The 14,663-nt window shown below is 37.5% G+C and overlaps 1 protein-coding gene and 1 long non-coding RNA gene across 4 annotated transcripts in view; both read right to left on the bottom strand.

Moving 5' to 3' along the window:
• Positions 1–14,663, bottom strand: part of TANK (TRAF family member associated NFKB activator) — a 113,455-nt gene that overhangs the window by 67,971 nt on the left and 30,821 nt on the right. The window contains exon 1 of one of the 3 annotated variants that reach the window (XM_017849346.1): positions 14,454–14,640. The exons of 1 other annotated variant lie outside the window; for it this stretch is intronic. Coding sequence is in view for 1 of the 2 variants with exons in the window: in XM_017849345.1 (XP_017704834.1) it covers positions 14,384–14,430 (47 nt within the window). In the remaining variant the exon portion in view is untranslated. Of the gene's footprint in view, positions 1–14,383; positions 14,641–14,663 lie in introns of those variants that run through there. One more of the 3 variants, XM_017849345.1, reaches the window with a different exon arrangement.
• LOC108513560 (uncharacterized) lies at positions 12,501–14,373 on the bottom strand. The gene is made up of 2 exons (XR_001880933.1): positions 14,115–14,373; positions 12,501–13,997 (listed from the first exon to the last, which is right to left on the bottom strand). It is a non-coding gene; the product is annotated as an uncharacterized LOC108513560 (long non-coding RNA).

Genomic DNA, 14,663 nt, shown 5'->3' with positions numbered 1-14,663 from the left:
ATATATATATATATATATAAAAAAAAAGCCAGCTTCAAAGTGCTCTCCCAAGGTGTTATGGTTAATATGCTTATTTGATAAAATATTTTGTGCCAACTATGAGCAGAAGTGTGCTGGATACCACTGATGCCGTGAGAACAAAACAGACATGAAATCTCCTCCCATGAAGGTACCATTAACTGTAACTTGAAGCATACAGTAGGTGACTATTCTAAGATATCCAAAAGGCTATAGAGTTTGGAGAGGAAAGTTCATCTATTTATGAAATTTAGCAAAGGCTTGAGAGGTAGGTGGTATTTGAATAGGATTTTGAAATATAGGTGGGAATGATCTTACCCATTCCTTTTATTTAATTATCAAATCGCAGTCATCCTTTTTCAAACAGGTTTCCCACTGCGATAAGGATGTTTTTAATATTAAATAATATCAATTCTTTACTAAAACAGGCCCAGGATTATATGCATTTCTTATGCATTGCTCAGGTTGATTGTCCTAATCAGGACAAGCATACAAACCTGAGACAATTCTTAAGCATAACAATGATGGTTACTATAAACATGACAGATCAGGCTAAAGCTTTTCCCACCATGCCTGAAAGCAAGTAGGGGTGGAAATGAAAGAAAAGGCAAGTTCTGCAGCCTTGATTTTCTTTGTTATTAAGACAAAGAGTTTGGATAATAGAGTTTCCTTTAACTTTATAATTGTATAGCATTACCAAACTATACAGAGCACAAAAACTTTTGCTCATAATTGATATCATATATTTAAAAGAGTAGGTGCTTTGTCTTAATTTATGTTACAAATTAAGCCTTGATTGCAAACCAGTTGCTAGGGCATTTCATTTCAGAATGGTGAGAAGCAAGGAGTAAAGTTATATAGTGTGTCCTGGCAGTAAAGAGATGATATGATACTGTAAAAATATGTGATATGAAAAATATGTGATTACAAATAATACTGTGAAAATTACTGTGACTTTTGTTTATTCAATAACGTTTATATATTTCCTCCTAAACACTTTACTAAGTAGAGTGAAAAAAAAATACAGGCTTTAAATTCAGACCCAAGATCTGCAAGTTCCTAGCCATTTACTGAACTCTGAACATCAGTTTGCATATCATACATAGTTTGTAGGGTTACAATAAAAATTGAGACCATATATACAGTAAAAAGTAAAACTTAAGTGAGACCATATATAAAAGATGTTATTTGTTCCTCAATATCCATTCTCCCCTTCTCTTATAGTACTAATACTTCTGATTTTTAGCTCGTGTGGTCAAGTGACTATGTGCTAGTCATTGGCAAATGGGTGTAACTTCCATAACAAGTTTTCCCTTTCACCTTTTTCTCTTTCCCAGTTGGATGGAATGTCATGGTGACAAGCCACCTGGAACACTGTGATGCAGGCAACACTTGTTTAACTACTGCTTTGTGGGTCTCTAAAGCAGGAACTAACTGAGCTGTATCCTGATTGGTACAACGTTCAAGACTGGTTCAGTGTTGAACACACAGTAGGCACTCCTTTTCTCCCTGGGAAACAGAAACAGTCATGGTCTTTGCCTTTTTCTCCAATTAAAGCTTATAATTGAGTGAGGCAGACACACATGAAAATAATTAGCCAAAAGGTCAATTATAAATGTTTAAAAAAAAAGGTCTGGGCACATCTTCATAGAGGTCTGCGTAGCACAGGTATAATCATTTGTAGGACCTCACCCAATGGTTCACTAGAGATTTATGCATTTCATTCAAAGTTTTACCTAAAAAGAAGAAGAAAACTGTTAAGCAAAAGGTATAAACAAGATAAAGGCTCAATAGAAGGAAGAATTAAAATAAGAAGGATTGTGGAAAGCTTCACAGAGGATCTGACACTTAAACCGGCTCCCAAAAGATGAGAAGAGTTTCAACAAGTAGAGAATGAATGGGGAAAGTACATTCATTCTGAAAGAGCAGAGGCCCTGAGGAGTCGTTAGTATGGTGCATTTAGTGATGGGAGTGAGTATTCTGTTTACGCAAGTCTACCATGTGTGCAGAGATGATACAGAGGTGAGGGTGCCAAAATAAGCTACAGTCAGGGTCAGCACATATGACTGTGCTGTACTACAAAAATCCTAGGGAAGACCATACGTAAAGACCATGATTGGAATGGCATCCCATAGAGCTGTAGAGTACACTGACCGCATAAACCACATGCAGCAGACTCAGTTATGGCTAGACTATAGCAGACCTCAAATGTCACTCTAAGAAATTTAGTCCTTAACATGTTGACACAAGGAGTAATGAGAGGTTTTCAAGGAGATGATAGACATATTTTAGAAAGACAGAACAGATAACAGCACAGACTACAAACTAGTAAGGGAGACAAAGTGAGGCTACACCACAGGCAACTACTGCTGTATTCCAGGTAAAAGATGAGGGTTTGAACTAGAGCAGGGGAAATAAAGATGAGTGGATTCAACAGACATTTCAAGAGTAGAATTAACAGGATTTGATGGCCGACTGGATGTGCACAATAGACAAGAGGGCAGCAATTCAGGTACCTGTGACTGCAAATCAGTTGGCCTGAAATGGGACCTCGGAATCTACATTCTAATTAGCACAGTGCCTCAGGTGATTTTGTTGCAGATGGTTCACCAGCCATTATTTTTCAAAACATCCAGTAGAAAGTGGTGATAGCCAGACATAAAGAGACAGAAAGAAAATTTTCAGGAGAGGGAAGATACTGAATCCAATTTTGGACAACAGTGCTAGAAAAGACATCATAATAAAGAGGAAAAAAGCAACAACTGTATAATTATCTATAGGAAAAAATGAAGACTAACTATGCCTTCCCTATTGTTTGCATTCTTGAAGACTTGTTTTTAATGTCCCCTGATACTAGTACATCCTTGGATGGCCAATTAGGCCAAAATGGTTTTACCAAAAAAAAAAAAAAAAAGCAGAAAAAAACCTACATTTTGAAAAGAAAACAATAGAGAAAAGCAATACGCATTATTGCACCACCTTACAGCACAAGATGTACATGTTTTTCCTATCAAATATTAACCAAAAAAGAGGACAGGCCCACTTATTATTTATTTGAAGGAGGTCAGAAGGAAAACTAGAAAATGCATAAAATAGTGTATGACACTTTATGTCTGTTATTTTATGTAAAAAGACTATTAATAAAAGATGTAGAAATGTTATCTAATGCTCTGCTTTGTTAACCTTTATACGCTGTTAAATAACAGGAAAAACAACTCTGGCAGAGTATTTGAATGCAAGATTTTCCTTAAGTATCTTCTACTCTACCAGATTTATAAATAAATAATAAGGTAGTACTAATGATTTTTCAAAAGAGTGGTAGAGTTTGTATCTATCTTCTGGTCTTAACCAGAAAAGTTTGAAAAAAAAACATTTTCAGTAATCTCAAAAAGGTCCCCTAAAACACAAGACAATAATGTTAAGAGAAGTCACAGGCTGCACAAGATTCATAAATGGTAAAGTTGCTTTGAAAGAGAAGTAGTTAAAATCTTATGAGTTAACGGGTTGGCTGCCCCTCCATTATCCGAGTCATTTACTGTATCAGAAAAAACCACTATGGAGGAAGAGAGCTCTTCTATGAAAAAAAGAGTTGAAATTTAAAGAGATAGAGGACCTTTTCACAAAAGGGCCTAAATTCTCTTTAAATCACAATTTAAAATAGCTGAGCAGCCATTTAGCCTTGAGAACATTACCAATGATAAATAGGAACAGGCAAAAACCTACATAATTATAAAGCTTTACTCTGTGCTCTTAACCACTGGCACAGGGCTCTACAGCTCTTCATATCCCTTGTTTTTAATTTCCCTGAGGACACCTACAGGCTGTTGGATTTGCAAGTCACAACTTGTTTTATTAGAAGTAATTGTGAGAACTTGAATAAAAAAATAAATAAGGTTTCAGAGATTTCCAGATCTCCATTTTCAGTTATTCCGAAGATGTTTAGGGTATGACTTTAAAATATTAGCTTAAAACCAGATCTAATATTTTTAATCCAGTACCATGCAACAAGTTCTCTCCTTCAGACTGTTGAATATTCCTGAAGAGAAGCCTACAAAAATCCCTGGGCAGCCCAACAGACCAACCTTTCAAACTTGCATCTGTGCCAAAATTACCCAACTTTCTACCCTTTTCAAGGCCACACCAGTTTACCTCAAATATGAATATTCAGACCTAGTAAATCTTAACACTTGCTGTGCCACCCTACTGTGGGGAAGCAATAGTTGATTAGAAACTCAGATTTGCTGTTTCACTTCCTTTTGTCTCTGGAAAAAAATAAAAGACACTATAAAATAAAGATTGCAAACCAAATTTTTAACTATACCACATCTTGTGTAAAATGTACTAATTTCTCTGTTAAGGCAATTTAGATTAGATTCTCTAAATTAAAAAGCCTAGTCAACTGAAGATAAAATCAGAGTTGAAGTACACAATACATGTCCAGTCTAGACAGGCTTGGTGATGGGTGAGAGTAAACAAGTCATTTAACCTTTCTATGGACCTCTGTTCCCCCATCTCTCCCAATTTAGAATCTTGGGGTAGAGTCAGGTTATAGGACATTGGTTCACAACCTGTCAGCACATTAGAATCATCCACGGTGGTTTTAAAAAATACATTACCAAACCCTGTCCAAGACTCCTGGATCTAGTTTTGTACAGGGGGGAGATGTAAGATAAATTTAAAATTACTGCCATACAGGGTCAAGTCATAGTTTGGAAAGCACTATAAAACACTACACAAATATGCACCAACGAAGGGAAACAGGCTTTCATAAAGTTGCCTTTTTTCCCATAGTGATCTGCTTTTTTAATTATTCTATAAGAAGTATATAGAATTTAGGAACAAAAATAGCAGTTGCTAAGGTAGAAGACTTTCTCAAATAAATAAATAAATAATGGTATTTTGATACTTTGACAGATGGCCCAGAGCAACAGCACTTTATTGATCTTGGTTCCATAAAACTTCCACAACTCATCAACTTGTATGACAAATGTTTTCTCTATTAATGGCATTTGCACTGAAGTTCTTGTTGAGAAATTTGACTGACCATAGCCCATCTCCCACTAAGTAGCAATGGCACTTTTAACTTGATGTTCCCCCTATCAATAATCTAATCATCCTAATTTTATTTAAATTCTCAAACTATCTACAGACAGTTGAGAGACAAGATAGATCTCAAAGACATGCCTTTAATTCAAAGACGTACAAAGAGTCATGGATCAGAAGGACAATCTCAGTCTTCTGTTTGAATGGCAATCATCCCAACAATGAAGAAGGTAGTTCCCTATTTGATCATGGGAAGCACTGGGGTTGGGGTAGGAACAAGTATCTATTTGCAGGTGCTTTACATAAAACTAACTCATTTTTAATCTTCCCTCTGCAGAAGCATGTATTGTCTTCCCTTTACAGAGGAGGAAGCTGAACTCCAAAACTGAGCTTCAAAAGGGTAAATAAGTTGCATAAGGCACAGAATTAGAAAATAGAAGAACCAGATAAATCTAGGTCTCTGTTGCTACAGCACAATCTCTAGCTCTCTCCCCTCTAATTTAGTTTTTATTTTAATCAGAGCTACACATACCTGTATCTTAATGAGTTGAGCAGTTCTACAAGAAAAACGGTAGTTCTCTGCTTTCCCCTTCCTATTTCCTGCTTCACCTTGGCAACAATTCTTTTGACTAATTCTTTTTTGTATTTATCTCTGTATCTCTAAATAACATGTAACATGGCCACCACTGATTTTTCAGTTTTTGTCTCCCCATCATGGAAAATTAGGATTCAGTTCTCTTTAAACATTCCCTACCTCCTATTCTCCCCATTTCCCCAATACAGTTATTTCTAATTTTTCATTAGATTAGCATTCAGCTTTTACTTTCTTATTACTATGTAATGCTATTCACTGCTGAATAATATAATATACCATGGATGCTTTTCCTTTCCTGAAAATTTTTTTCCCTGAAAATTTTTGTTTGCTTTGTTTCCCATTATCACTAATACAACTCCTCAACACATTGAGACACTTCAGGTATTCTGTCTCTTTAGAGGAATCACTCTGTAAGCTTTCTGGTTTGCTCCAATCTAGACTAGTTGCTCTCTATGCCTGATGGAAAGCCTTCATCTTGGGACCTTCTTAACCTTGAATTTGGGGATACCCTTTGTCCATCTCTTTCTCTAATTGAATCCCTCATTTTCAGTCTCCTAAATCTTTCCTTGTTTTATATCCCCATGTGGTGACGCAAATCTTCTAGCAGCTTCCTAAGAAAGTGTTTGAGAAGTAAATTTTTTGAGGCTTTGCATAACTAAAATATCTTTACCCTCTGACTTAACTGATAGTTTGGCTAGATTAAGAGTTGTAGGTTGGAAGTAATTTTTCCTCAGAATTCTGAAAGCTTTGCTATGCTATCTTCTAGCTTCTGTTTATTTTTGTTGAGGATCAGATCCATTTTGATTCCTGATCTTAGATAATTCTCACTCTGCTGCTCGAGGCTGGAGTGCAATGGCGCGATCTCGGCTCACTGCAACCTCCACCTCTAGGATTCAAGCAATTCTTGTGCCTCAGCCTCCCTAGTAGCTGGGATTACAGGCGCGCGCCACCACACCCAGCTAATTTTTGTATTTTTAGTAGATGGGGTTTCACCATGTTAGCCAGGCTGGTCTTGAACTCCCAGCCTCAGGTGATCTGCCTGCCTCGGCTTCCCAAAGTGCTTGGGTTACAGGCATGAGCCACCGTGCCTAGCCTTAACCGATTTTTTTCTCTTTGAAAAGTATTAGGATTTTCTTTTCTCTTTGTCCCTAGGATTCTGAAATTTCCGGACCATACCTGGCCATGGACTATATCATAGCAATAGGTGCTTGGTGGGCCCTTTCAACCTGGAAATTCCTCCTTCAGTTCTTGGAAATTTTCTTGAAAATTTTTTGGGGCAATTTCTTTCCTTTTGTATTCCTGTCTGGGACTTCTATCTGGGTGTTGAATCTTCTGTACTGGTTCTCTAATTCTCCTTATTCCTCCACCCCTTTTAAAATGAACTCCCCTCCTTATCTCACAGTGAGAAATAAAAACTTTTAATGTGAGGAGTGCAAACACCTTTTAATTATCAGGCCCAGAGAGGCACTGAAATGAAATGAAAAGTGTGACAGCAGTCACACATCACTCACCCCTGTGAACTAAATGACCCTCTTGAAGCTACCTACTATGTGATGCCAAGCAGCCATAAAATGCCATACATTAGATACCAAAACTCATACCATATAGTTCAACAATGTATAATCACTAATCAATGTTATTTCTGTAAACCAGTGAGAATTCCTATCAAATAACTTAGCATCAGCCCATTCCTTGTCCTCTTTTGCCTTTAAAAACCTGGTTGCAACAAGGGCCGAATGGAGCACTCCCCAAGGCAACCTGGAAGTGTGTCCAAGGCAGCTGTCCTCAACCTTTACCCGAATAAACTCCCTATATTAAATTTGCCTCAGTTTCTTTAGTCTGATAATAGATACAATATCTTAAGTCTGTTGTCTTCGGCAGCCATTATTATGCTGCCAAATGACAGCCAACCAATCCTGGATAAAGAAAGTAGTAATCAAGGGATTATTGGAGCTGCACTGAGGCTGAAAGTGTATAGGCCAAACGATGTTCCACCTCTAACTGCCTGTTCAACCAGAACATCTGAGCTTTGATCAGTTATGTATATATACATTGGGATTCCACGTTTGAAGAAAATCAAAGGCTTAAAGGTAGTATTTTCGCCATCTTGGCCCCAGGATGATTAGTAATTCTTTAGTAAGGTCTACTTGTTTTGTAGGTGGTAGAGATAAGTGTGAGTAATTTGGGAGGCAGACAAGGCCCCTCTGCTGGGTTTCCCCGACTACTGAGCCTATTCTGTTTCTGGGTAAATGTTCTGCCAGAGTTCACACTTGTGGTGAGAGACCAACTCAAATCTAAAGCAGTTTCAGGATGGGGAAAGGAAATCACCTTGATTAACTGCTACCCCTTCCACTTTGCCCTAGAAAAGAAAGACACCAGCCTTTCCCAACCCCTTGGGCTATGAATAAGAGTTCATATTCTGTTTCAGAAAAGTTGCCACTGTAGCATATAAAGAGGTGAATCAGTGAATGAAAGACACATTCTGTGTTTTGTTTTGTTTGGCTTTTGTTTTTTTGAGACAGAGCTTCAATCTGTCCCCCCAGGCTAGAATATGATAGCCCACTGCAGCTTGGACTCCTCGCCTCAAGCAATCCTTCTACCTCAGCCTTCTGAGTACTTGAGATTATAGGCGTCAAGCCACTGTGCCCCACTACATCCTGTCTTTTCTGTATCTTAGTTGTATGTATGCCTCCTCACCCACAAAACACATCAGGAGTAAAAAGCAAAAAAATCAGTCAACAACATGGCATATACACATAAACAAGACATATTCTCTTTTGGATGGTTAGGAAGATTAACTTTAAAGACACTCAAAAATATTAAGTGTGTTTTCCTTAGCTGAAGAAAGGAAATGGAAGAGAACTGTCACTACTCACAGTTACTTATGATCATTTTCCACTTTTAAGGAGTTATATAACACAAGCAGCTAATTCCCCAACTAACTTCCTGCATTTCTATTCTCCTTCCACGTTGTAAACTTTGGGCATGAATATACTCATAGCATACCGTACTACACTGTTTCTGTGCTCCATCCAGGCAGTTGATACAATAGAAACCTTAAATGTCATAAATCCAGCAGTGTTAGAATTTGAATTTTGTATTTCCCCATAAGCTGGCAGGCTAAATGCAACAGGATAAACAAGACAATCTCACTGGTTAAACCCAAATCTCCCCAGTACATGTTCTCCATTTTGCTGGATGTTAGAACGTGGTGAAATTTTCTATGTGATCTTGCAAGAGCTAAAAGATTTCACTGTCAAAGACCACACCCATGAGTCTCAGTTTTGCCTTACTTCCTTTTTTTCTCCAGTAATACTTCTTTCTCTGAGACTATTTATCAAATGTTATGGGTTTAAGTGCACAACTAAACAGTGTAACACCAAAAGGGAAAGTAGGCATGTGATGTTCTCCTCCTCTGAGGTGAACATAGACATGGCACTGCTCAGTGGGCTGTACTCAACTGAGTAATCTTAAAGGGGTGTCCTCTCCTCTGAGTAGGAGCAATGTTAGAATCTGAAGATGGGGGAGGAAGGATATACAATTTTAAAATAGTTAATATTAAAAATCTATTACATAAGTCATATAAAGAAGGACTGTGCATAATATTCACAGATGAGGGAACTAGAAGAGAAAGTCTATAGTCAGTAAGGTGTAGAGGAGGAGTAGGACTGTATGGGAAGGAACACGTATTACAATCCTTTAGGATTTATGAGATTTTAATGTTTATCAGAAAGGAAATATGGATTTTTAAAGGTTGAGAAACAACAATATAAAGGGAAAGGCATTTCTCCTTTTGGGATTCCAAATACTTGAGGTTATGAAATCACATTCCAGTAAATGCCATATGATAAACGGTTATGAATAGTAAAACCACTTAAATCTCTCACAGTAACAGTTGATTTGCTGATTCCAAAAACCTTTCTTCAAGCAATAAAAAAAAAAAAATCCTTTATTCTGAAAGAATCTAAGTCTCTAACTTCTGTCCCTTATAGCAAGTCACTCTCTGGCAAAATTATTACCTGATTGGGTTGTTTTGCTGTTCAGTAGAACAATTCTCCATACTTCATTCTACTGCAAATATTTCAAAGACTCCCATAACTTAAACTTGCTAAGTAACCATCAAAATGGAACTCATATTATATTTCTTTGTCTACTCAATTTCCAGTAATTCCTTACTGCAATGACTTAAAATACTTTGTTTTCAATGTTAGCAACCTATTTTCAGTAGACCCTTCTTTTGCAAAGAAAAGTATTGGTGTTAAGTAAAAGCTATTGTAGATCATTAGTACTCAAACTGTTTACTCTCATAACTTACTACTGATAATTACCATTTATAGAGAATATATCTCTGAAGGTAAAAAGTTACAGTCCAGGAAATTTTCCATGAGACAAACAATTGCCATCATTTACTTCCCAAACTCTTTTCCTTAAGAAAATAAGTCCCTTTAAAATGTTTTCTTGGTTGCACAGCAATGTGAATGCACTTAACATTATTGAACCATACACTTTAAAAGGTTAAGATGGTAAATTTTATGTTGTGTGAATTTTACCACAATTTAAAAAGCTTTTACAGATTAGGAATTGGAAAATGTGACACATGTACTACATAGGTCCCAAAGCCTGTTTTCAGTTGCAGAGGGCTTGGTACCAGTTAACCCTCAACTTATTTGAACAGTGGCCAAATACTGCACTTAGTTCAAAAGACTTCGAAAATTAATTAACCACTCACTGAAAAGGTAGTTCATTTCATATTCTGTTATCCCTTCCTGAAGGTAAACATAATCTTGGTTCTGAACTATAAAGATATTTTTGTTACATATCTAAATAATAGCCTCCTCTTTCCCTGTATTTATGATTCAAAACCATGGCAGCAAGCACAGGAGACAGCAGGTGGGAAATGACAGCCACAGCATAAATCCTACAGGAAATAGAAACTAAAACTAGGCTTTACATAACTGAACACAAAGGAACTTCAATTAAACAGTAATATTTTATGCTTATAAGGTGTTAGGAAACAAAAAGGATAAATAGTAACAGTCAATCAGCTAACGCATAGCATTGAAACAGCAAAGCTTTATGTCAACAGGCTATTTTTATTTACCATTTGCTTTTGGACAACAGGTATGGTTTTAAAAAACACACAGTCTTTCTTCATCATAGGGCAAGTCCCCAATTATTTTTGCTATAAGAGCCCATAAATGGAAATATAATACCCAAGCATTCACATAATGCCTGCATCCTACTATAAATAACACTTGAGTGTCTGTAGGTATCCTCCACAGTTCATAGATGCAAACTGCTAAATTACATTACCTGTCTCAGGTCATTCTTGAAGGTGATCAAAAAGCATTTGAAATAATCATTTATAGAAGTCTATCAAAGATTACTTACACTATTATCTATGTATTAACAGTAAACCATTAGTCAAGTAAAAAGGTGGGCTTTTGTTAGATGACAGCACTGCTCCATGTGCGTGCACATACCATGCGCATACCTGAACCGTGCTAATGTTTTTCACTTCATATTAAATAAGTATAAGCATGTTAAGCTTGTATATTTTTTCACCCACTCATTTTGAAACCCTCTGTAGGATTTGGCTACAGTAAAATGTCAGCTTGGTTATTACCTTTAAAGTAAGAAATTTCCCAGCAAAATTGGGAAACTAGTGACAACAAAGTGAAACTGATGCTTTCCCAGTTGAGTTTCACTCTTGGTTTCTTTCAGGGCATAGACAAAACTTGCCCATGTAAAAGCAATACCCTTGCTTCTGTAACATAACTGGAGAAGGGAAGAGAAAGAACAGCAAGACATTTTACTTAACAGCCTCAGCCTACCTACAGCATTTTCCCTTGCCCATGAAAAAAAAGTTGTTGTGTAGGGGGGAAATAACCAGCATCAGTACAGCAGGTGCTCTTAGTTCTTGACATTACTGGTGTCTCAGACTCTTTCATTCAATTGTATTTACACAAAGGAGTTTTTGTTTGTTCTGAACCATTTTGCTGAGGATTGTGGCTGTCTTATTGTTGCTGAACAATATCAGACCCAGATGGTTTCATGAGTGAATTCTTTCAGATCTTCAAAGAACAGAGTTCTTAGGCTATTTAAACTACATCAGAGCAGAGGAAGAGGAACTCTGCCCAGTTCTTTTTAGGAACCAGCACAACCTTGGTATCAAAACCTAGCAAAAGTAACAGAAAAAGGTGAGTATAAAATGAATCTCAATTATTGATTTTAAATAAAAATGTTACCAAAGGAACCAATATATACTTAAATATTATACCATGACCATGTGTAAGATTGGTTCACAAACTGGAAATATACTAAAATAATTCACTATCCTATTAAGTCAAAGATGAAAAGTACCTATAAATGGTTATGATGGATGTCAAAAAGTCATTTGACAAAATCCAACTTCCATTCCTGATAAAAATATTAAGAAGTAATGAAGAGACATTATCTTAACATAACAAGAAATATATATACACACCAAATGAACACCCAATATCTATTATTTAAAATTGTTCTCAAAGTGCTATCTAATACAATAGACACTCCCCAATCCCCAGTTGCAAAAATGACTTTGGATACAATCCAAACACTTCTCTGTAAAAATCATAATGAGCTAGAAATATTAAAGGAAACTTCCCTAATAGAATTTATTAGAAATTAATAGTAACTTCATATTTAATGATGACATAGTAAAAAAATCCCCAAACTAAGAAGATAAAGGATGGCCAGAACCACTGTTACTATTTACCACTATTCTGGGGAAGTCAGCAATTCACTAAAGCAAAGAAAGAAAGATATAAGATAATTATAATTAGATGATTGTTTTCCTAGAAAATTCAAGTGAAACAATTTATTAAAACTAATAAATTTAGAAAGTTGGCCAGATACATAAACTCATCTACATACCAGTCACAAAATAAGAAAATGGTTAAATCCCCAACAGAGTATTTTAATGAAGTATGAACAGTTTATGTTAAATTTTATCTCAAAGATAATGCAATTACATTCAAGAAAATTTTGAAAAGGAAAAATGAAGAAGGACTTGTCCTATGAATTAGTAGAAAATGTAATATCAAAGCAGATTGGTATTTTTAAAGGAAGAGACAAAAAGATCAAAGCAACAGATGAGTCTGAAGAAAAGATGCATGCACACATAAGAATTTACTATATTAAGGAGGTATTTCTAGTCAGTTGGGAGAGAAATGATTTCAACAAATGATTTCAGGAAAATGACTGACCAGTCATAAAACAAAGAAAAAAAAAATCCTTATCTTAGTATACAAAATCATTTTCGGATGTTTTAATGAGTAAATCGTAAAAGAGAATTAACAGGCAATATAGGAGAAGATTTTAAGAATTTTGACTGGGGACTACCTTCTTTCCTGAGATAAAAGCCTGCGCATTTTAAACCAAAGCATTGATAATTCTTCAAAATATTTGCCATATATTTCACAAAGAATCTGTATTCTAATGATAAATAGATAATTTTGAAGAATATTGGGCAAGATATACGGACAGGACATAGTAAGTGATAGTTAATTACAATTTGGTACATCTACACAATGCAATACCACGCCGACATTACAATAAAAGAGCTACATATGGTAAGACTTTCACCATATATATGTATTTAATTTGAAACAGATTATAGAACAGTATGCATAATCTCTTACATAAACTATGTAAGAAAGCAAAATAACATGATTATGCACATACAGGAAAGATGTGGAAGGCTTGGATTACAACTGGGGAGAGGACTGAGAAGGATTTCACTTCCTGCTTTACACAAAGTTGTATTATTTGAGGATCCCTCCTCTATCAAATGAGGACACAAGAATTTTTAACAGAATACACTGCTTGCTTCTCTGCTATTTGTGTATTTGTGTATTCCAACCGCGGTAAGGAGGCAGGTCATTTCCTTTTCCTTCAATTTCACGTCGCTTCTTCACTTCCTTTACTACCATCTCTCCCTTATTATAACTTGTCAAAAGCATGTCCTGTGAGGTGAGATAAACACCATTTTACAGAGCAAGGCTGCTTTACTTTTGCTCGTTATAGCATAATAAAAGCACAGCTCTTCTCTGATTATCCTCCCCCTCTTTCTACTTCTTGACAAGCACAGCTTTTTTGCCTGTAACTCGTTGCTAGTCAGTTTATACCGGCGTGGGGACTCCACCTAACGCCTGGGTTCCCACTGTGGGCGAAGTTGGCTTCTGTTCTTCTTGCCTTGGCCACCCACTCCCTCCGTGACCCTCTGGGAAGTTACCCAACTTCTCATTGACCAGGCTATGATGACACCCCACAGGAAGGCAGAGCGGAATTGTGCAACCACCTTGGGAAAACAACAGAAAGAACCAATTAAGTTTTCGAAAGAATACTACTTGATTCTAGGAGGCAGTCCCTCTCTCGAAGGGAAGTAGGGGATGTTCCTGGCGGGTCCACTGCTCACCTCGACACCGCAGGCCCTGCCACCCCCATTTCCCGGGCAAAGCAGCCGGGACGAGTCCCTCCCATGAAGCCGTTGGGGCAGGGGCAGATGATGCTATGCTGACATCGCGGGCCCGGAAACCCCCCGCCAAGGAGTCCGCTCCAGGGGAAGAACTCGCGTGGTTTCTCCCGCACAAAACCCCTCCCCAAACTGCAAATTGTTTTGTCTCTGCTGCTCCTCGGCTTCTCTCCCTGCGGCGCCCCTACTGTCAGCGCGTCCCTCTCGCTTACGCAGACAAATTCTCCGACGCGGTGCTTGATGGATTCGGACACACCATTTCGCGAAGTTTCTTACTCACACGGTTCACGGTTTCGGCTACGCTCCCTCTCCCGTCAGGTCGCCGGCGCCTGGCCGAGTGACTCCAACCGGAAGTTGCTTTTTGTTCCAGTTCAGAGGGCAGTGCCTGCGCGCGGAGCCATTAACTCTTCACCTTCCACCCGACAAGGCCAGGGCCCTTCCCCCCTGCCCCGCCCAGCCCAGGGCTGTTCTTCCCCGCCCCTCCCCGCCCCG

Source organism: Rhinopithecus bieti, unplaced genomic scaffold, assembly GCF_001698545.2.
Source record: "Rhinopithecus bieti isolate Rb0 unplaced genomic scaffold, ASM169854v2 scaffold_33113, whole genome shotgun sequence".
Classification (NCBI taxonomy): domain Eukaryota; kingdom Metazoa; phylum Chordata; class Mammalia; order Primates; family Cercopithecidae; genus Rhinopithecus; species Rhinopithecus bieti.
Note: the sequence above shows the minus strand (reverse complement) of the source record. Positions and strands in the feature narration are given on the sequence as shown.